At 33.7% G+C, this 23,393-nt stretch overlaps 1 protein-coding gene across 1 annotated transcript in view; it reads left to right on the top strand.

Annotated features, from left to right (window-relative positions):
• Window positions 1–23,393, top strand: part of ADAMTS6 (ADAM metallopeptidase with thrombospondin type 1 motif 6) — a gene marked incomplete at both ends in the record, with an annotated part of 263,234 nt that overhangs the window by 187,630 nt on the left and 52,211 nt on the right. Inside the window, 4 exons of the mRNA XM_082837370.1 lie at window positions 5,137–5,239; window positions 12,580–12,713; window positions 14,326–14,449; window positions 14,973–15,053. Coding sequence (XP_082693496.1) covers window positions 5,137–5,239; window positions 12,580–12,713; window positions 14,326–14,449; window positions 14,973–15,053 — 442 coding nt within the window. The remainder of the gene's footprint in view (window positions 1–5,136; window positions 5,240–12,579; window positions 12,714–14,325; window positions 14,450–14,972; window positions 15,054–23,393) is intronic.

Consider the following 23,393-nt stretch of genomic DNA (forward strand, 5'->3'; position numbering starts at 1 on the left):
TATATTTTATGTAATTTTTCCTTAAGAAATTACTCTTTTCTTTGATCTCTCTCATTCTTTGCAGCCGGAATACACAACTCCTACTGAGCTTATTTCTAATCAACACAAGATTCAGAGCATTCACTGAAGGAAACATTTAAATCAAGAGAACAGAACACTAGCTGATAATATGCTAGAAACAGAAAGGCATGGGATCAAGTCCCCAAGTCTACTACAGTTTCCAATTTACAGCACCTTCCATCTTCCATGTTTTTCTGTGAACATCCTAAACACTCCTGCCTCAGGGCTTTTGCATTTAATGTTTCCTGGAACACTCTTTTCACAGGTTTATATGTAAGTCACTTCCTCAGTTTCTTTTAACTTTCTGCTCAAGTGCCACCTTATCAGAGAGAATTTCTCTTGCTCTACCATTTAAAACAACTCCCTCACCCGCGCCCAGCCCACCCCGCCACCTTAGTACCCTGCTTTATTTTTCTTCTTTCTCATCTCCAGCTACAGTGGGCTCCAGGAAAGCAGGGACCTAATCTGATTGGTTTATTCTCCAGAGCCTAGAATCCTATGTTATTTATAAAAGCTTTTTATATATATTTGCTGAATATAAAAAAGACACTTCAGGCCAGTTCTTGGTGCCTGGTTTTAAGAGTACTAATGACAAGTTATTATGTCCCCATAGGAAAGCCATCAAGGTCTAGATACCTTTCAATAAGGGATTAGATTTGTTCAGTGTGGGTCCAGAAGAAAGGCGCAAGACCACTGGGTTATGGGAAGGAAGACAGATTTTGGCTGAAAGAAAGAACCAGATGATAATTGCAGCTGTCTGAAAAGTATTTGATCTATCTTTCTGTAGATTATACAGATTGTGTGACCACTTTGGGGGTAACTGTACAGGAAGTTTAAGAATTTTCTGCAAATTATATTATATTCTGACATCAATTCTTAAAAGTGTATGATTCTGTATTGACTCAAAAATTAATAATTGAGCTTGGTTCTTCTGCAAAATGCTGCCAGACATTTGTATCTTATGTGTTAACACCCGAAATCAGGGGTTGGCAAATTGCACCTTCTGGGTCAAATTTGGCCCATTGCCTCTTTTTGTAAATAAGATTTTAGTGGAACACAGCCCTGACTGTCATTTACATAATGTTTATGGCTTCTTTTACACTATGATATCACAGTTGAGTAGTTGTAACAGAGGTTATATGGCCCACAAAGTCTAACATATTTACTGTGTGGCCCTTGACAGAAAAAGTTTGCCAACCTCTACCCTTAACCAATAAATTGCAAAATATAACACAAGGAAACATATCTCTATTCAGTCTCCCAAGTACCACTACCACTTCTACTATCTCCTCCTCCTTCTCCTCCTTCTTTTCTCCTTCTTCATCATCATCATCATCAACTATTTTATCTGTAAGATCCAACCATAATAATATAAACCACTCTAAATATTTAAACAGAGGGAATCTAATGCAAAGAATTGGTTACGTGGATAATGGAAGAGGCTGACAAGCCCATAGATCAGCATCAGCAGAAAGATACCACCACTCCTACCAGAAAAACATAGGAAGGAGGTAGTTTTATTAAAGCCTAGAGGCTGAAATCACACAGCAGAATCTGGAACCATACAGTTGGGGGTGGGGGTGGCTGTTGTCTGATATTGGAGCCACAAAAATATTCTGCTTCTGCCTAAGATGCTGCTTGAGGTAGAGAGGAAATGAGAGAAATACCCTGGCTTCTCCCACTAGTGCCTTCCATTGCCTGAACTCAACCAGAAGTCAGCTGACACAGAGGCCTAGGAAATGGAGCCTGCAGATTTGTTCCCCCGACATAAAGAGCAGAGCAAGAGAATGGTGAGGAATGAGTCTAAGGATGCCTAGACCAAAGACCACACAACTGCTAATGGTTATTGAGTGCTACCAGTACCAGGTAAAGAGCTAAACAATTTACATGAATCCTCACCTACTGAGTAAATACTAGTGTTATCTCCAGTTTATAGATGAGGCTTGGAAAATTAAGTACATTGCTGAGGGCTATGAATTAAATACATAAGTTAGAATTGAATCCAGGTCTGTCTTACTCCAAAATCCTTACTTTCAGCCCTCTCATTTTGTAAATAAGAAAAAAGTAGTTTGGAGCAGATAAACTTGTAGCTGGTAAAGACAAGGCTAGGTCTAGAACCCAAGTTACTCCTATAAGGTTTTCGTACATCTTAAGAACTTAAAAACCTATTGTAGCATTTAGAGAGTCCAGAGGAGGCCCCCACTCAGATGCAGGAAGTGTCTTTGCACCTTGAAACTGTTACTAAGCAGCCTTCCTGGACACAATTTACTCAGTTATAAAATGGGATTATTAATTATAACTACCTTATGAGAGTGTTGAGAGAGCTTAAATAGATACAGATCTAGAGACCTCTGAACAGTGTGCCATGAGATAGGTACTTACTAAATGCTTAGAAAAAGGTAAGTAGGTGTTCTTATTGTTAATATTTTTATTATGCTGAACCTGGGAGTGGTTATCACAGGAAAAGAATAGATCAGAAATCTTATGAAATGTTATCCAAGTTTGTCATTAAACAGTAATATCCTCCTTTTGGACCTTTTACTTCTCTTCTATCTAGGATAATAATTACAAGATAGTCAAGAATAGGATTTTTGTTCATTTTGGGTTTTTTTTTGAAGAGAGACTTTTTATTTTTATTTATTTATTTATTATTTACTTATGACTGTGTCGGGTCTTAGTTGCAGCACGTGGGATCTTTCACTGTGGCAGGCGGGCTCTTCGTTGCAGAGCACGGGGCTTCTCTCTAGTTGCGGCACTCAGTCTCAGTAGTTGCAGTGCACAGGCTTAGTTGCCCGGCAGCATGTGGGATCTTGGTTCCCCGACCAGGGATCAAACCTGCGTCCCCTGCATTGGAAGGTGGATTCTTAACCACTGGAGCACCAGGGATAGTCCCTGTTTGGTTTTGTTTTAAGTGAGTGGCCCTCAAGTGCCTTAGTTTATTAATTCAGGGCTTTTTTTTTTTTAACCAGTCCGTATCTATGAAATGTTATCTGTTATGCTTCTATACAGTTCCTTTCTTTCATCCGGGATAGCTGTTGTCCAACTATTCGCAAAATATGATCTTTTCTTTCCTGTCCCCATGGCTTTACTTAGCTTCATTTTTAATAGAAGTCCTTTTTCTTTCTTAACCAGCTCAGTTCCTATAATACTTTGTAATATTATAAAGAATAAGTATGTATGATACTTTATTATAATTCTTATACTCAAGATTTTCTTCCTCAACAAATATTTCCCTAACTAATCACATGACGCATTGATCTTTCACCTATATATAGCACCTGTAGACAATCTATAATGCGCTGTCATATACTTATTGCCTGAGATAGGGCTGTAGCTTTTCCATTTTTATCTTGTTACTCCAAATAGATTGAAAGTCATGCTTGGGTAAAGTTTTAGGTGGTTGGTGCTTTACAAATACTTAAGTATTATGTGAAAACTTGTGGCTAGATTTCAAATTACCTGTGTTTTATTAAATTGATGATATTTGCTTAAAAACTAGTCTTGCTACATGACAAAGCCACTGACAACCTTGGTCATTTTCTGGGATTTCCTGAAAATGGCTTGTAAAGGGAAGCATTTCTTTATTTCAAAGATAAGCACACCATGAAACAAAAGACCCTGGAAGCATATCCTTCCAGCGTCATGCACTATGTAACCTATGGTAAATAGTTTTCATTTTTTTAAAAGGCAAATAAGGATAATTCGACAGGCAGAACCATTAGGTTTAGCATTGCAGTGTCATATTTTAACGTGCAGAAAATATTTTAAAATGCAAGGCTCATAACAGAACGTAGACCTGCTGTCACTATTTTCAGAATATGCGGCTTTGGACTTGATATGGTAGAAATTTTAACCACAGTATATAGGAAGTAATGATGACCATGCACATATTTGCACCTTGTGGTCTATTAGTTTTGCACATGCTTCAAGGGACCATTTGCAATGTACTGATCTCAGGAAACTGTATAAAGTAAATGTAGAGATCTAAGGGAGGGTAGTAAAATGTCCTCAAAATGATCTCTGAGATTGTAGCATACTCGCCATTTATTCACAATTGAGACTTTTATCTAATGACTTATTTTGTTCTGTCATATTTAAGGGAAATGTTTGCCCCACCCATGTTTCAAAAGCAGTACTTTGATTTTTAAGTGCTACTGCTCCAGAATTCTAAAAGATAAGTCAAATTAGGTCATATTTCCTCAAACACTATGAGAAGTTATACTTTTAATTCTTTGTGAACTTTAAGATTAAATTTAGGATGGCCCTGTGGTATTTGAAATCCAGACCTAACTAGATTGGCAAGATTTTCTTCCCTAAAAAACTTAGGTAGAAGAAGCATTCCAAACTTTTAAAAACAAATAATCATCTCTTCACCCTCTCAACATCCTTCTCTCCTCCACCACCCAACACATGTACATGTTTTGAAAATTTAGTATTTTATTTTCTGTGATGTTAATAGATTAAATGTAAATCTTAATAAGTCCGAATTCCTTGAATTTAAAGGTGTTTAGACGTGAGGCCTAGCATTTTGCCCAGTTCATTCCACATCTTAAAATATGGTTTTTGTCAGGGCTAGACAGTAAACAGCTATAGTAGTTGGGATCCAAACCACAATTAATAGTGCTGAATGTCATGTTACAAACCTGCCTCTTGATTTTTTAAAATAAAGAGCTGGGAGTAGCTGTGGCAACTGGACCTCAAATACTGTTACCGAAAAGGATTTTGTGTTTTAGTTTCTTCATCTAGTTTTTATGTCTGTTTATAAGGAGATACCTGATGGATTGATTGCAAAGTGGACTATGAGATGCGTCTGAGTGTAAAGTTATATGGAAACTGTCTAACACTTAACTTTGTTTAAGTTACTTCAGTTATTTCTTCTGTGGCTAAGATTATAATTCAGACACTTCAGTCATAATACTGGTTGTAAAACAGTAAAGCAAATGCCAGAATTATAGCCAGAGAATAAGGGAGTAAGCTAATGTGATGGAGTTCAGGCACTTTTAATTTTAGGGACATTGTCCCTTGGTTTTGGTATTTTTCAACAATCATACTATTTATGATTTTATTTTATTTTAGCCATGTCCTTTGGGGGCCCGAGATTTTCGAGAGAAACAGTGTGCAGACTTTGACAATATGCCTTTCCGTGGAAAGTATTATAACTGGAAACCCTATACTGGAGGTAATGTATAACCTGGCAGAGTTTTCATCATGCTTGAGAGCTTTGCAAATATAAAGGAATATATAAATACATACAAACATGCCTGTACATTCATATACATACTAGTAAAAATTAGTGTTTGCAAATCACAGGAAAGTGCTTCTAATACTATAAAGGTCTCGTGTTTTAGTTTCCCTGTAATAAAGTTAATATGTTAGTACAAATGATCAGAAATCATTTTTTAAAACCCAATTCTATTTAACAAGGTACAAAGTTCCTAGAAATAATGTAAATCCAAGTAATATTTCTGAGTTCTTGAGACTTCCTTGGGGTGTATAGACATTATATTATAATAATTTACAATTATTGAATGTGTGGAATTATCACCCTAAAAACAAATTATAATGATATAAATCAACTCAAAAGAGGCCAGGAAAATCTGTGTCTTTCTTGGTCACAGACCAAGGATCTTTCCATAGATGATTATTGTTCTTTTTCAGGGAAACATTTTTTGCTCTTTATTTTAGGCAAGTATCAGACGCTAATTGCTCTGTAAGCACAAGAAGTTTTCTTACGCTCCCAAAATACAAACTAAATTTTGTTAAAATTTTCTCTTAGAAAAATAGAATGTACTCTTAAAAAAACTTTTATTTATTGTTTTTCCAATATCTTAGTTAGTTTTTTGTTTTTTTTCTTGGCCATGCCACATGGCTCTCGGGATCTTAGTTCCTCAACCAGGGATTGAACCCAGGCCCCAGCAGTGGAAGCACCAAGTCCTAACCACTAAACCACCAGGGAATTCCCCCAACATCTTACTTTGAAAACTTTCCAACATAGAGCAATATTAAAACAATTTTGCAGTGACAACTATCTGCCCACCACCAAGATTCTATCATTAATATTTTTAATATACTGTCTTTATTACATGTCTAGTCATCTCTCTATCCATTCATTAATTTATTCTATTTTTCAGGTGCATTTCAAAGTAAATTGTAGTCATCAGTATACTTTCCTCTAGATGCTTCAGCTTGTATAAGTTTAACCGCAGTTCAATATTTATTTTCTTTTTTCTTTTCAGGGAAGATTATGTACAATGAAATGCACACAACTTAACTGTACTTTCCCTGAGTTTTGACAAATGCATACACCTGTAAAACCTTACTGAGTTATAGAACATTACCGTTACCTCCAAAATTCTCATAGTCCTCATACTTCTTCCCATTTAGTAGCTGCCTCTACCTACTTCCAAGAGGCAACCAGTTCTGATTTTTTTCCTTACCATCAATTAGTTTTTTCTGTTACAGAACTTCATGTAAAGGAAATCATGGCATATTTACTCTTTTATCCAAGGCTTCTCTAAGCCTAATGTTTTTGAGATCCATCCATGTCCTTGCAAATGTAATTAGTTCATTCTTTTTTAATTGCTGAGCAGTATTCCATTGTACTAACCAGTTTGTTTATCCATTCTGCTATTGATGGAAACCTGATTGTTCCTAGTTTTCAGCTGTTATGAATAAGTGGCTATGAACATTTGTGTATGTCTTTTTGTGGGCATATGTTTTCATTTCTCTTGGGTAAATACTTAGGGGTGGAATTGCTGGGCAATAGGGTAGCTGTGAGTTTAGTTTTAAAAGAAACTGCCAGATGTTTTTCCAAAGCGATTGTACCAGTCACACTCCCATCAACAGTGTATAAGAGTTCTGTTTGCTCCCCATTCTTGCCAACATTTGGTGTTTTCAGTCATCTTCTGGTGGGTGTATAATGTTGTCTCAGTGAAGTTTTAATTTGCATTTTCTGATCATTGAATACGTTGAGCACGTTTTCATGTGCTTATTGAGCATTTATATATCCTCTTTTATAAAACGTTTGTTCAAATCTTTTACCTATTATTTTTTGAATTTTATTTATTTATTTTTTATACAGCAGGTTCTTATTAGTCATCAATTTTATACACATCAGTGTATACATGTCAATCCCAATTGCCCAATTCATCACACCACCACTCCCACCCCCCCGCCATTTTCCCCCCTTGGTGTCCATACGTTTGTTCTCTACATCTGTGTCTCTATATATGCCCTGCAAACCGGCTCATCTGACCATTTTTCTAGATTCCACATATATGCATTAATATCCGATATTTTTTTTTTCTTTCTGACTTACTTCATTCTGTATGGCAGTCTCTAGGTCCATCCACATCTCTACAAATGACCCAATTTCATTCCTTTTTATGGCTGAGTAATATTCCACTGTATATATGTACCACATCTTCTTTATCCATTCATCTGTCGATGAGCATTTAGGTTGCTTCCATGACCTAGCTATTGTAAATAATGCTGCAATGAACATTGGGGTGCATGTGTCTTTTTGAATTATGGTTTTCTCTGGGTATATGCCCAGTAGTGGGATTGCTGGATCATATGGTAATTCTATTTTTAGTTTCTTAAGGAACCTCCATACTGCTCTCCATAGTGGCTGTATCAATTTACATTCCCACCAACAGTGCAAGAGGGTTCCCTTTTCTCACACCCCGTCCAGCATTTGTTGTTTGTAGATTTTCTGATGATGCCCATTCTAACTGGTGTGAGGTGATACCTCATTGTAGTTTTGATTTTCATTTTTCTAATAATTAGTGATGTTGAGCAGCATGTGCCTCTTGCCTTTGCCTATTTTTAAATTGGTTATTTATCTTTTTATTCTCAAGTGGTTCATTTATCAGATAGGTTTTACAAGTATTTTCTCACAGCCTATGGCTTTCTTTACTTTCTTTGCTTTTCTTTATGTTTTAAATGGTGTTCTGGATGAGTATAAGATTTTAATTTTGATGAATTCTATTTTTTTTAAATTTTATGGTCATTGTGTTCTATGTCCTGTCTTAGAAATCTTTGCCTACCTTAACTCAGGAAGATATTTTCTTCTAAAAGCCTATGGTTTTGATCTTTATATTTAGATCTACAGTCTAAAAATAATTTGGGGGTATGGTATGTATTTTTAGTGTATTTATAGACTCTATTTTGTTTCATTGATCTATTTGTCAATCCTATGCTGGTACCACACTGACTTGATTAACTGTAGAGTCTTGGACATGGGTAGTGTAAGCTCCTCCTACTTTGATCTTTTTTTTAAGAGTCCTTTGTATATTCTAAGTGCTTTGCATTTCCATATAAATTTTAGACTCAGTTGTTAATGGTTACAGAAGAACATGTTGGGTTTATGATTCTTGTCATGTTGAATCTTTATATCAATTGAGGAAAAACTGATATACTAACAATATTGAATTTTCCAATTTATGAACATGGTATATCTCTCCATGTTTTCCTTAATTTCTCTCAGCTATGCTTTATAGTTTTAGGTGTAAGGTCATGCACATCTTCTGTTAAATCTATTCCTGAGTAATTTATGGTTTTGACACTACTGTAAATAAAAGTTTAGAATTTTTTATTTTCAATTGTTTCAATTGATTTTTACATATTAACTTTGTATTCTGTGACCCTTCTAAATTCCCTTACTAGTTCTAATAGTTGTTTTGTAGATTGTTTAGAATTTTCTTGGTAAATAGTCATGTTATCTGGAAATAGAGATTATTATTTTCAATCTTTGGACCTTTTTATTTTATTTTCTTGCCTTAATTCACTGACTTGGCCCTTCAGTACAATTTGTGCATGTATTAATTATATGTGTTTTTCTTCTTTATTCTGTTAATATAGTGACTTAGTTGATAGATTTTATAAGGTCAAACTGACATTTTACTCCCAGGATAAACCCCATGTGATAATGATTTATTATCTTTTTATTTATTGTCTTGTTATTGGGCTTAATTGCTAATATTTGATTAAGGATGTTTACATCTATCTTCATAAGGAATATTGATTTGTAAATTTTTTTCTTGTCATGTTTTTGATAAGTTTTGGTATCAGAGTTACTCTGGCTTCCAGAAATAGAATCCTTATTTATCTTGAAGGAGTTTGTAGGGTTGATAATATGTCTTCCTTAGAATAGATTTTACTAATAAAACCATCTAGGCTCGGTATTTTCTTGTGAAAATAATTTTTTTATTACAAACTCAACTCCTTTAATAGATAAAGAGCTATTCAGATTTTTTTATTCTTATGTCAGTTTTTGAATTTGTGTCTTCAAGAAATTTATGTTACTTCCATGTTGTCCAATTTATTCGCAGATAATTGATAATACCATTCTCTTATTATCCCGTTTAGTATCTATAGGATCTGTAGTGATATACACTCTTCCATTTCTGCTATTGATAATATGTATCTTCTCTCTTTTTCTTGATCATTCTTGCTTGAAGTTTATCAATTTTATTACTCTTTTCAAAGAATCAACTTTTGGTTTTAGTACTTTTTTTCTAATTAATTTTTTGCTCTTATTATTATTTGGGGGGAGGGGTTTATTTTACTGTTCTGCATTCCTAACATTTGATGTATTTTTATTTCCTTCAGTTCAAAATATTTTCTTATTTACATTGTGATTTCTTCTTTGACCCAGGGGTTATTTAGAACTGTGTTATTTTTATTTCTAAATAGTTGATTTTTTCTAGATTTTTTGTTATTGATTTATCATTTAATTACATTATGATCTGAGAATACTCTGTATGATTTAAATTTTTAAAATAGTTGAAATTTGTTTTATGATACAGCTTATTGTCCAGGTTGATGAAGGTTCTATGTATACGTGAAAAGGATGTGTTTTCTCCAGTTGTTGAATATAGTGTTCTATATGATAACAAGGTCAAGCTGCGTGATAGTATTGTTCAGATCTTTTATATTCTTTCTGATTTTTTTCTGCTCTGGTTTTTTAATCGGTTCCTGAGAGAAGTGTGTTAAAATCTTCAACTGTTTTATGGCTTTGCTTTTTGTGTGTGGGTGTAGGTTTTTGCTTCATGTATTTTGAATTGCTTTTATTAGGTGCATATACATTTGGGATTGTTTTGTCTTACTGTAGAAGTAAGTCTCTGAAATAATTCACAGATTTAATAATTAGCATCTAGATAATTGTGTGCTTTGTAAATTAACCCTAAATTCATAATAAGCTTTAACTGAAGGTAATTGGTAATGTGACCTTCCATTCAGAGAATCATCTTAAATCCCTTCTTGAAATAATAACATTACCTCTTCTGAAAACTTATTGTAGCAGAGGAAGCTGAACACATCTTCAGCAATAAAGGAAGAATAAATATATTTGTATTATTATCACACAGTGCAGTGGGCTAAGGAATACAACCAGAGCATTTATGTGTTCTGCCTATCAAATACTACCTTACATAATTAATACTAAAATTGTGTAAATAAAAGACTCATGTTCTCTTTTTATAGTCTGGTGCATAAAAAGCTGCATTAAATTCCAAAGCATTACAATAAAAAATGGCGAAAGAACTACACTGGGTAGTAATGAAAAAAAAAATCCCAGTTAGATCTGTGGAAATTTAGAGCAATTTTATTCATGAGAATCTTATAAAAATAAATATAATACCTTGATTATCAGTTCAGGAAGAAATTATTTTATTTATTACTTGTTATTTCTGTTCTCAGTACAGCAAAATGTATCATTAACCTAAGCCTAATAATAACATTATGTTATATAGAAGTTCTATAGCCTGTAGACATTGAAAATGGAAGAAAACACAGACTTCAGCCAGAGGTTGTAAACTGGCAGTTCAGGAACCGTTTTTACTTATATACATGTTTTAGCCTCCACAGTATTTTTGAAAACTTTTTATGAGTTTCCAAGAAGAGTGTTTATATATATATATTTTTTTTTTTTTTTTTTTTTTTTTTTGCGGTATGTGGGCCTATCACTGTTGTGGCCTCTCCCATTGTGGAGCACAGGCTCCGGACGCGCAGGCTCAGCGGCCATGGCCCACGGGCCCAGCCGCTCTGCAGCATGTGGGATCTTCCCGGACCAGGGCACAAACCCGTGTCCCCTGCATCGGCAGGTGGACTCTCAACCACTGTGCCACCAGGGAAGCCCAAGAGTTTATATTTTTAAAGTCTATGTTTTCATCTCCTCTTGAAAAAACAATGTCTGACAATATTGGGCCATCTTCTTACATGACAAAAGTCAACTGTAACAGTGATCTACTTTAATCAATTGTTCTCTCTATAATTTATCATTGTCTCCATCACTCAGTTGACTTCTTTTTTACTTCACCCCATAGAAACCTGGTTTCTGCCTTCACTAAGACCTAGGCATGTCATTTCACCTTTCTGTCTAATTTTCTTTTTTAGAGGAAGTCTTCTTTATTTCAAAGAAATTTTATCAGATCATTATAATAAGGCCAAAATGTTTTAAACATCCTGGAATAAAGGTTCAACAGAAAGTATTTTTAAGTCCTAATTTTAATCAATAATTACATTTTTATAAATAGCTTTTTTATGTTCAGTTTTGAATAAAATAAATCCATATTGATTGCTACTTTTCCAATATACTGAGAAGTTATGATATGTAATCTGCTTGTTTTTTTAAAATTGCTACTATTTATACCTATTTTTCACGTCAACCTTGAAATACACACACAGCTATTGAAATACAAATTTCAAGTTACAAAATGAAAATTCTCAAGTTAGTGTATGCATTTATTCACAATATAAAGTTAGATTTTTAAAAAATTATTCAAGTTTATTTCTTTTAGTTTTTATTCAATTTATTTAAACTAAAAATGTTTGATGCTATGTAATATTGGGTTGGCCATCTTACAGAAAAACCCAAATGAACTTTTTGGCCAACCCAATATTTATCTTTGATTTATTAATCTCATAAGAACTTTTCAAATTTAGTGCTATAATTAATTTTATCTTTGACTTGCTAATCTCATAAGAATTTATCTCCATGCTAGAGCCACTTTCATGGAATATATGTTTAAAGCAGCTCTAAGTTTACTTTTATTTTATAATTACCATATCTCTGCTTGAAGTAGCAGTTTTTGTATCGTATTCAGTAACAAGTGATATAATTTGCATAAATTTCTATTTGTCATACGAAGTCACTCTCAAGGCCTTCCTAAACTTTATTTTTTTAGTTTTTCAAAATTGCTTTTATTTCATCCATTTTTTTCAACATTCAGTTACCTCCACTGCGATCCCTTTTGACCTAAAATATATTGAAAATATATATGGGAAATATCTGAAATTTTAAAACCTTAAGATTACTCAGCAGGTCCTCCTTCAAGTTGCACAAGCAATGAAAGTAAACATGAAATTTTAGCAAAGAAGAAAAGAAACCTACACATCTAGGTATATAGTCAGAGAGTGATGGTCTGTTATCAATCGTAAATATGCTGTGGATGATACTGAATCACTGTTCCTTAGGAGAACCACTCCATTTATTTCTCTTCTACTATATTTGTCCAGGTGGGGTAAAACCTTGTGCGTTAAACTGCTTGGCTGAAGGTTACAATTTCTACACTGAACGTGCCCCTGCGGTGATTGATGGGACTCAGTGCAATGCAGATTCACTGGATATCTGTATCAATGGAGAATGCAAGGTTGCTCAGATTATGAATTTCATTGCTTTTTGTTGGGGTTTTTGAGACTTCTGTCTTTTTTTTCTCATATAGTAGCTCGTAATTAATACTATGCTAATTTTTAATAAAGGGCTGCATTTTAATTTAATTTTCAGTAAGGAAATATACATAGTTAAAGGTAGAATTATCCATTCACCTTCAAGCACCATGCAAGTGTGATTTATTCTGTTGTTCTAGTTATGTTTATAGGGATTGCTAGAGCTATGAAGATATTTTGGAATTTAATTTCCATTATTCTTCTGTTTACAAACAAGATGATAGCAAAGAGGGGGAATGAGGATTCAGCTCATTCATATGTCTACTGTGTGTTCTCAATGAAAGATTATTTGATATATTTCATAGCAAAATATTTCCTCAAAGTGTAAAACAGCTATGCTCTTCCCATTTTGTCTTCTTTTGAAGCATTTATAATGGTTTTTGCTATAGAATTACTCTTATTAATGCATTTACTTCAGAGAATTAACCAGAACAGTTGGGAATTGCAGGAGCAAATCCATGGTATTTTCCTAGACCTGTGTATGAATCTTATCATAAGAAATTAGCCACAAAAAACACTGTTTTCTTAACTTTTTTCCTTGTCTGCTTTTGTTTGACCTTAAAGAGAAACATAAAACTAAATGCCAGAAACTGAGAAAGATGAGATAAAAAAACACTGTCTATTTTAGTTAGTCTCATAATTTCTTGCAAGTTTCTGTCCTTCTGGTTAACTTGTCTCCAAATGTATCTGATGTTGCACTGTGTGTGTGTGTGTGTGTGTGTGTGTGTTTATTTACTTACTTGAAGAAAAAGTTATTTCTGGGACGGTATAAAAATGTTTTTCAGATAACCAAGACCCAGGCACAGGTTATATTCAGACATTGCATGCCTGGTATTAATGGCTAAAAGTCAAATTACAAATTTAAGTGCCAAAATATGCCAAAAATATATGAAGGCCACATTTCTATGATTAAATACAAAATTGAAAGGTAGAATTTCAGCTTCTACAATAAAATTTCATGTTTATATCTCCTTTTCTTTATGGTAATTTTATTCAGCTAATGGAAACAGGTATTCATTCATTTTTAGAGATTTCCTCAGGCATGAATTCCACAACTAATCCTTGACACTAACACTAAAAATTGGATATCCAAAAGAGCCAGTGGTTTAGAAAGGGCAAACCATAGTGCTCAGTCAAGACTCTTGTTGTTATAACCCTTGTTGTGTAGGACCATATGCCATTTTTTCTTAGTTCTTGCATTTCTTAAATGAGGGTATAAGTAAGAGCCCATTGCCAACAAATTACAATATTTTAAGAATTGGAGCCTGGTATCCGTACATGAAGAAGAAGTCTAAGCTAGAAATACAGGTGTACATTCCTGGGGAAATCAGAATTTTTTTCTTTAAACTTACGTGTTGAGAAGTGTTAGCTAGAATTACTTAGGGAATGAAGGTAAAAGTGGAAAGAGGAAAGTATTTCCTGTTTAGATTTCCTGTACTGGAAAAACACGTAAATAAATAAGTTATATTCATTTGGTTAGTGGGTCCAAGAGCTCCTCCTCTTTTTGACACACTGAATATTCTTCTCTGTTTTCAGCATGTAGGTTGTGATAATATTTTGGGATCCGATGCTAGGGAAGATAGATGTCGAGTCTGTGGAGGGGATGGAAGCACATGTGATGCCATTGAAGGGTTCTTCAATGATTCGTTGCCCAGAGGAGGTGAGTGTGTAGAAAGAACTCTTCCTCACACCTCTGGTGTACTTGGAATAGCCAAAATATTTGATTTCCCCCCTTATTTTAAAAATTTCTTTATTCAGGCAGACAATGGTTTTCCCCCAAATTGCTTTCAGTCCTTTAAATATTAAATATGGCTTCAGGTTAGATATTTTAAGGACATATTATTCCATTTCTACTTGACTTCATTTAGCCACGTTTCTTTAAGATGGGAATTCCCACAGAGCCTTGAAGTGGGCGCCATGTGTTGAGGGAAAAAAAAAAATGAACCAATATTATATATCTTGAGACTTTAAAGATATCTTGAGATAATTTGAGAGGAAAAGAAAAATACTCTTAGATGTATTCATGAACCCAAAGGGGAATTTGCTCATTATTCGCAATTTATAAAGTACAAAAGGAAGCATGGAAGAATAAGGAAACTGTTATTACTGAATGCTTACTAAACACTCATTTTCTGATGAAAGCTCCAGATGCTGCTTATTACTGGCTCTCTTCTGTGTTCCAGGCTACATGGAAGTAGTGCAGATACCAAGAGGCTCTGTTCACATTGAAGTCAGAGAAGTTGCCATGTCAAAGAACTATATTGGTAAGTAGCATATTTTGCTAGATTTTAAAAATTAATGAGGAAAAGCACCACAGTATCATGAAGGAAAAGACATACTGCTTTGAGGTAGAACACTTTCATGTTAAAAAGAAGTTCCACATGAAAGAACTAAACAAAAAAATTAGTAGTTTATAGCTTACTCTTCACTGGGTTAGTTGATTTTTTTTTTTTTTTTTTTTTGTTAAATTTTTGGCTGCATTGAGTCTTCATTGCTGTGCACAGGCTTTCTCTAGTTGCAGTGAGCGGGGGCTATTCTTCGTTGTGGTGCATGGGCTTCTCATTGAAGTGGCTTCTTGTTGCGGAGCACGGGCTCTAGGTGCATGGGCTTCAGTAGTTGCAGTGCGCAGGCTCAGTAGTTGCGGCACGCGGGCCCTAGAGCGCTTGGGCTTCAGTAGTCGTGGTGAGTGGGCTTCAGTAGTTGTGGCTCACGGGCTCTAAAGTGCAGGCTCAGTAGTTGTGGTGCATGGGCTTAGTTGCTCTGCGGCATGTGGGATCTTCCCAGACCAGGGATTGAATCCATGTCCCCTGTGCTACCAGGGAAGTCCCATAGTTGATTTTTTTTTTTTTTTTTTTGCGGTATGCGGGCCTCTTACTGTTGTGGCCTCTCCCGTTGTGGAGCACAGGCTCCGGATGCGCAGGCTCAGCAGCCATGGCTCACGGGCCCAGCCGCTCCGCGGCATGTGGGATCTTCCCAGACCAGGGCACGAACCCGTGTCCCCTGCTTCGGCAGGCAGACTCTCAACCACTGCACCACCAGGGAAGCCCCATAGTTGATTTTTTAAAATCAATTTTAATGAGGTATAATTTACATATAATAAAATGAATCCATTATAAGTGTATAGTTCACAAAGTATTTACAATTTTATCTGTATCTCTCTCTCTATATATATAGATATACATATACATATAAATACCACAACCAAGATGTAGAACATTTCTATGACTCCAAAACATCCTCTCATTACCCTTTGCAGTCAAGTCCCCCTAGCCTTAGCCTCAGAAAACATTGATCTCTTTTCTGACATTTTATTATTTTACTTTTATTTATTCTGGAATTTCACATAAATAGGATCATATAGTATGCACTCTTATATCTGGCTTTTTTTTCATTCATAACATAATGTTTTTGAGATTCATCTATATTGTTGAGTGTATCTGAAGTTCATTCCTTTTTATTGCCAAATAGTATTCCATTGTTTGGATATACCATAATTTATTTATCCACTCACTTGTTGATGGATATTTGGGTCATTGTCAGTCTTCAACTATTATGAATAAAGCTTCTTTGAACATTCATAGACAAGTTTTGTGCAGGCATATGTTTTCGTTTCTCCTGGATAAAAAGCCTAGGAGTGAAATCACTGGGTCATATGATAAGTACATGCTTAACTTTATAAGAAATTAATTAAATTAACTGTTTTCCAAAGTGATTGTATCATTTATATTTCCACCAGTAATGTAAAAGAGTTCCAGTTGCTCTACATCCTGTCAGTACTTGGTATTGTCAGTCTTTTTAACTCTACCCATGTAGATATTTTTTTTTGTAAAATGTCTAAACAAATATTTTGCCTATTTTTACATTTTTTCTTTTTATAAAGTTCTGAGTTCTTTATATATTCTAGTTATGTCTTGTTCAAATATATGTTTATGAATATTTTCTTCTAATCTGTGGCTTGTTTATTTCTGTTCTTAATGGTGTCTTTTAATTCTGATGAAATCTAATGTATTAATTTTTTCATGGTTTGTGCTTTCACATCCTATCTTAGAAATTTTGTCTACCCCAGGATTGCAAAGATTGTCTTCAATGTGTCTTAGAGAAATTATGGGTTTAGCTTTTACATTTAGATATATGGTCCATTTTGAGTTTTTATGTAAGGTATAAAGTAAGGATTGAAATTCAGTTATTTTCACATGGATATTCAATTACTATAGCACCCTTTGTTCAAGAATGTTATTTCCCCCATTGAATTACCTTGACATTTGTGGTAGAGATCAATTGCACATGAATGTATGGGTCTATTTCTGTTCCCTCCCATTGTTCCGTATGTCTGTCCTTAAACCAAAACCACACTGTGTTGATTAATAGAGATTTCCATTAGGTCTTGAAAATAGGAAGCATTATGTCCTCAAATTTGTTCCTCTTTCTCAAAATAATTTTTTTTTCCTAGGTCTCTTACATTTCTATATACATTTTAGAATCAGCTTGTCAATTTCTACAAAAAGATTATTTGGAATCTGTAGATCAATTTGGGGAGAATTGACATCTTAAAAATATTGTCTTCCAATACGTGAAAAGACTTACCTGTATATTTATTTAAGTCTTTACATTTGTTCAGTAATGCTTATTTTTCAGTGTACACATCTTGCACATATAGATCTTTAAAAAATCTATCACTAAATATTTCATGCTTTTTGATGTTATTGTAAATGATATTGATATTTTAATCTCATATTTGAATTGTCAGTTGTTATACAGCAATTGATTTATTTTTGTATTGACCTCATGTCCTGTGTCCTGATTATACTCATGTATTAGTTCTGATAGTTGCTTTGTACATTTCTTAGGATTTTCAGCATAGATTATCATGTCATCCTTCAACAAAGGCAGTTTTACTTCTATCTTTCCAATATTTATGTCTTTTATATTGTTTTTCTTGCCTTATAATAGTGATCAGGACCTTCAGTACAATGTTGAATAGAAGTGAGGAGGCTGGACAGCCTTTCATTGTTGCTTATCTTAAAGGGAAAGAATTCAGTTTTTTGGGGTTTTTTGTTTGTTTTTTTTTAACCACTAAATATAATGTTAGCTAGAAGATTTATGTAGATGCCCTTTATCAGGTTGAGGAAGTTCCCTTCTGTTTCTAGTTTTGAGAGTTTTCTTCATGAATAGGTTTTGAGGTTTACTGCATGATCATGTGTTATTTTTTTTCCTCCCTTTCCCATTAATATAGTAAATGCATTGATTGGTTTTCAAATGTTAAACCAATCTAGCATTCTTGGGATAAAAATCACTTTGTCATAAATTTATTATCCTTTGTATATATTGTTACAATTGATTTACTAATATTCTGTTAAGAATATTTGCATCTATGTTCATGTGGGATATTGGTCTGTAGTCTTATAACATCTTTGCTGGTTTTTATATTAGGATAAACCTGTCCTCATAAAGTTGGTTGGGAAATATTCCTTTCTTCTCTATTTTCTGAAAAAGTCTGGGTAAAATTGGTATTATTTCTTAATGTTTGATAGAATTCAACTGTGAAGCCATCTGGGCTGGAGTTTTCTTTGTGGGAAGTTTTTAATGAAAAATTCAGTTTCTGTAATAGATATAAAGTTGTTGAATTCATTGGCATAATTTTGTGCATAATATTCCCTTATTCTGTTTGAATGCCTGTAGGATCTGTAGTGATGGCTCTTCTCTCATTCCTCACATTGGTGATTTGTATCTTCTTTTTCTTGATTGTTCTAGTGAGGTGTTTATTAACCTTATTGATCATTTCAAAGAACGAGCTTTTGGTTTAAATGACTTTTCTGTTATTTCTCCATTTTCCAGTACATCGATTCCCACTATTCTCTTTATTTTTTCCTTTTTGCTATTCACTTTGTGTCTAATTTATTATTTTTCTAGCTTCTCAAGATAGAAACTTAGTTTATTGATCTTAAAGATCTTTTTTCTAACCTAAAATAGGCATTTTGCACTATAAATTTCCCTCTAAGCGTAGCTTTAACTTCATCCCATATATTTGATATATTTTTTTCCAACACTCAATTTAAAATATTTTATTTACCATATGACGCATGGCTTAGAAGATATTATTCAATTTCCAAATATTTGGGGGTTTTTCTTAATTCCATTATGGACAGATAAGGTACTTTGTATGATTTTAGTTCTTTTGTTGAGGCGTGTTTTTATGGCCCAGAATATGGTATCTCTTAGTGAATATTCCATGTGCACTTGAGAAGAATGTATATTATGGTGGTATTGGGTTTAGTATTCCATAAATGTCAATTAGATTAAATTGGTTGACAGTTTTGTTCAAGTCTTATACATTTTTATTTATTTTCTGCCTCCTTGTTTCAGCAAATATTGAAAGAATCATGTTGAAATCTCCAACTAGAATTGTGGATTTGTTTATTTCTCCCATTAGTTGTAAGGTTTTGCTTCATTTATTTTCAGAGTTTGTTGTTAGGTGTATAGACATTTAAGATTGTTAGATTTTCTTGATGTATTGAGCATTTCATAATTATCCTATGTTCCTCTTTATTTCTGATGATATTCTTTGACCCTCATCTATTTTGACTGATCCTAATCTAGCCACAGATTTCTTCTGATTAAGGCTTGCATAGTAAATTCTTTTCCATCCATCCACTTTTCACATGTAGGTGTTTCTGAACTTTAAATATGTTTCTTTTAGACAACATGTAGTTTGACTCTGATTTCTTATTGTATCTAACCATCTTTGCTTTTTCAATTACAGTCTCTAAATGGGGGGCTTGCCAAACTTTTTCTGTAAAGGCATAGATGGTAAATATTTTCAGCTTTATAGGACATGAAGTCTCTATCTCAGCTATTAAGTTCTACTATTGTAGTGTGAAAGCAGATACAGATAATACATAAATAAATGGGTATGACTGTGTTACAATAAACTTTATTTACAAAACAGGTGGTGGACCATAGTTTGTCAGCTCCACGTCTGGATCATTTATATTTAATGTAATTGTTAAAATCATTGGGTTTAAGTCTACCATTGTGCTGTTTTTCTATTTGTTCCGTGTATTTTTCCCTTTATTCTCCTTTTATATCTTCTTTTAGGTTTATAAAGTGTTTTATAGTATTCCATTTGGACTCTACTAATGGCTTATTAGCTATACTTCTTTTTTCTATTTAATTAGTGGTTGCTCTAGAGTTTACAAAATGCATCTTTAATTTATCACAATATACCTTCAAATAATATTATACCATTTATGTATAATGCAAGATGCTTATAACAGTTTACTTCCATTGTCTTCTTCCATCCTTTGTGCTATTTTTTAAAAACACATTTTACTTTTTCATATATTATAAACCCTACAATACATTGTTATTATTTTTGTTTTAAAGAGTCAGTTATCCTTTTTAAAAATTTAAAAATAAGAAAAATTATTTTCTATTTACCTACATATTTATTGTATCTGGCATACTTTCTTTGTGTAGATCTGAGCATCCATCTGTACATATCTTCCAGTTTTTTCTCATTATATTTGTTTTCCTTTAAAATCCTTGAGTATATTTATAATAGCTGTTTGAAAGTTATTTTCTGCTAATTCCATAATTTCTATCATTTCTGAGTCTGTTGCTTTTACTTGGCTTTCTTTGTGGTTTGTACCATATCTTCCCCTTTCTTGCCAGTTGTAGTAATTTTTCATTGGATGTTGTACATTGTGAATATATTTTTATTGAGAGTCTGGATTTTGCTGTTGTTGTTGTTTTATCCTTTAAAGAGTGTTAACTAACTTGTTGATGAGCTTGATATCTTTGAGGCTTGTATTTGAGCTTTGTTTAGGTGAGTCCAGAGTAGCCTTAATTCTAGAGTTGCTCAGCCCTACTAAAAAGGCATGATTCTCTGCTGAATGCCCTAGTGGTTGAAACTCTCTGAATTCTTTCTCGAGAAATTTTTCTGCTTGTGGTTATCTAGTTTTTTGTTTTTGTTTCTGTTTGTTTGTTTTTTGGTGGTTTTTTTGGCCTGGCTTCATGGAATTTTATCCTATGCATACATGGATTACTATTCAGCAACAGATTCCCTCCTTTTACTCTAATTCTCTGGTTCTGCAAATTCCAAGTATCTTAGCCTTCCCAGTTTCTGATCTCTGTCTCCTTAACTCAGTGAGACCACCATCCTCTGCTTGGGTTCTCATGGTCTACACTGACAGAAAGTGCCTCCAGGCAGGAAGCTAGGGAGATTATGAGACTCACCTTGTGTTCCTTTTTGCCTGTGTCACAGTCCTGCACAGTCCTGGCCAATGTCTAAAAACAGCTGATTCATATATTTTGTGAGTTTTCTAGTTATTTATAATTGGAGGGCAAGTCCAATCCCAGTTATTTCCTCTGTAAAGAAGTGGAAATTCTGTTTATTTGATGTTTGATCCCTTGAGACAGATTTAGACTCTGCAGAGACCCTTATGAAATCTGGTTGAGTTCTTACTCCCCTTAAAATACCACCTGTTTTTCCTTAAATCTTTTAAAAATAAGACTATATCTAGAATGCATCTTTAGGTAGAATACCAGTATCATCAGGCTCTTCCTTCCTTTATTTAGGAAGACTCCTTTATTTTTATACCATAATTTTAGATTCTTTTCTGCATCAGCAAGAATCAAAACAAAAATAAGACATCAGATGTTTTCCCTTTGATAATTCTTTGTGCATAATGCCACATCCTCCTCCCTTAGTAAATTCTTATTCAGTCCTTCTTAAATGTTTGGTGTTTTTCTGAACTACGTTATGGTACCAGCAAAGGTGAGTTAGGATTCCTTAAGTGAGTAGATGGGAAAATGGAAAGTGAGAGCTTAAATTGAAGGAGAATTCAAAGCTGCTAGAGGTTTTGTTTTTATTTTTACTGTTTCATGTGATACAGGCTCAGATGTCCTATATAACCAAGTAATTTTGATGTTTCAAATGAGACAGAGAATTACTGTGAGAGTTGAAAATAAAAAATTTTAAATACAAGACAAATTTAAGACTAAATAATCCTTAAATTTCGTTAACATGTTCTTATCTCAAAAGATTAATTAGATTTATTTTTGACAATCAAATGAATTTTATAACATATGTGAAGTCAAGAAAGTACAGATATATTTGCCAGGCAGATGGGGGTGGGGGGAATGAAAATGGTCTATACTCTTAAGAACAAGTGGCAGAGGTCCAGAGAGTCAGAGACTCTCTGCATCATGACCCTTTTAGTCCTTTGGGCCTTCTTGTTTATCTGGCCTGATAAAGTTTTTGAAGAAGCTAGCATACTAACAAAAAAATTAAACTGACATGTTTGTCACTGTCAAAGCATGATAATCATTATCAAAATTATCACTCATTTATTTATAGAAGTTTTTGTATAGTAGTGCTAATAACCCTTTTTCTATCACATATTTTTAAACTTTTTTATATGTTTTTTCCTATAGAGGTTTAAAAAATTATGCATGCATATCTACTAATCTTTTTCTTTATACTTTCTGAGGTTTTGGTCATGCTTAGAAAAGCTTTTCAATACCCCAATATTATTTTTTAAAAAGTACTCTTACATTTTCTCCTACCATTTTATGATTTAACTATGTTTACATTTAAATATTTACCCATCTGGTATTTATTCTTTTCTCTCTTTTTTTTAAACTTTGTTTTTATTGAGGTAATATCCAAATAACATAGAATTCAAACATTTTTAAAGTGAACAGCGTACTGGTATTTAGTACATTCCAAAATATTTTCAGCACCCCAAAAGGAACCCGGTGTCCAGTAAGCAGTTACTTCCCATTCCCCAGCCCCTGGCAACCACCAGTCTGCTGTTTGTCCCTATAGATTTACCTTTTCTAGATATTTCTTATGAATAGATGCATAAAATATGTGACCTTTTATGTCTAGCCTCAGCCTCTTCCACTCAGTGTAATTTTTTTTTAGTCTTATCCTCATTGAAGCATGTACAGTTCTTCATTCTTTTTTATGGCTGAATGTTATTCCATTGTATTGTATATACCCCAGTTTGTTTATCCAGTCATCCATTGATGGACATTTGGTTGTTTCTACCTTTGGCTATTGGGAATAGTGCTACTATGAACATGTGTGTACATATATTTGTTTGAGTACCTATTTTCACTTCTTTAGGATATATACCTAGGAATGGAGTTGTGGTATCTATTCTTATATAAAGAATGAGACAAATTCAGCATTTTTTTTTTCCAAAAAGCTAGTCTTTTGTCTTAGTTCCATTTCTTGTTATCCTTCCTTTACTAATTTAGGGTGCTTCCTTTGTTATATATTAATTCCCATATGTACTTTTGTTTATTTCTTAACTGTCCATTTTGTTCTGTTGCTCTGTCCATCTGTGTACCATACCACAGGTTGTTCCCACCCCATATTTGTATAATTACTGTTTTAATATTTGGACAGGAAAATCTGCTCTCTAACCCCACCTCCATCCCCAGTTATTCCTTTAGTCATAATTTCCCTTGCTAGTTCCACATTTTTATTCCTATAGATAAGCCTTTCATTCCTTTCTATCAATAACATTATAAATACTTAATATCTTCTTGACATTCACATGGAAAATTACTATTTTAATTTGTGATTAAGAAAA

This window comes from Leucopleurus acutus (assembly GCF_964270905.1).
Source record: "Leucopleurus acutus genome assembly, chromosome: 3".
Classification (NCBI taxonomy): Eukaryota; Metazoa; Chordata; class Mammalia; order Artiodactyla; family Delphinidae; genus Leucopleurus; species Leucopleurus acutus.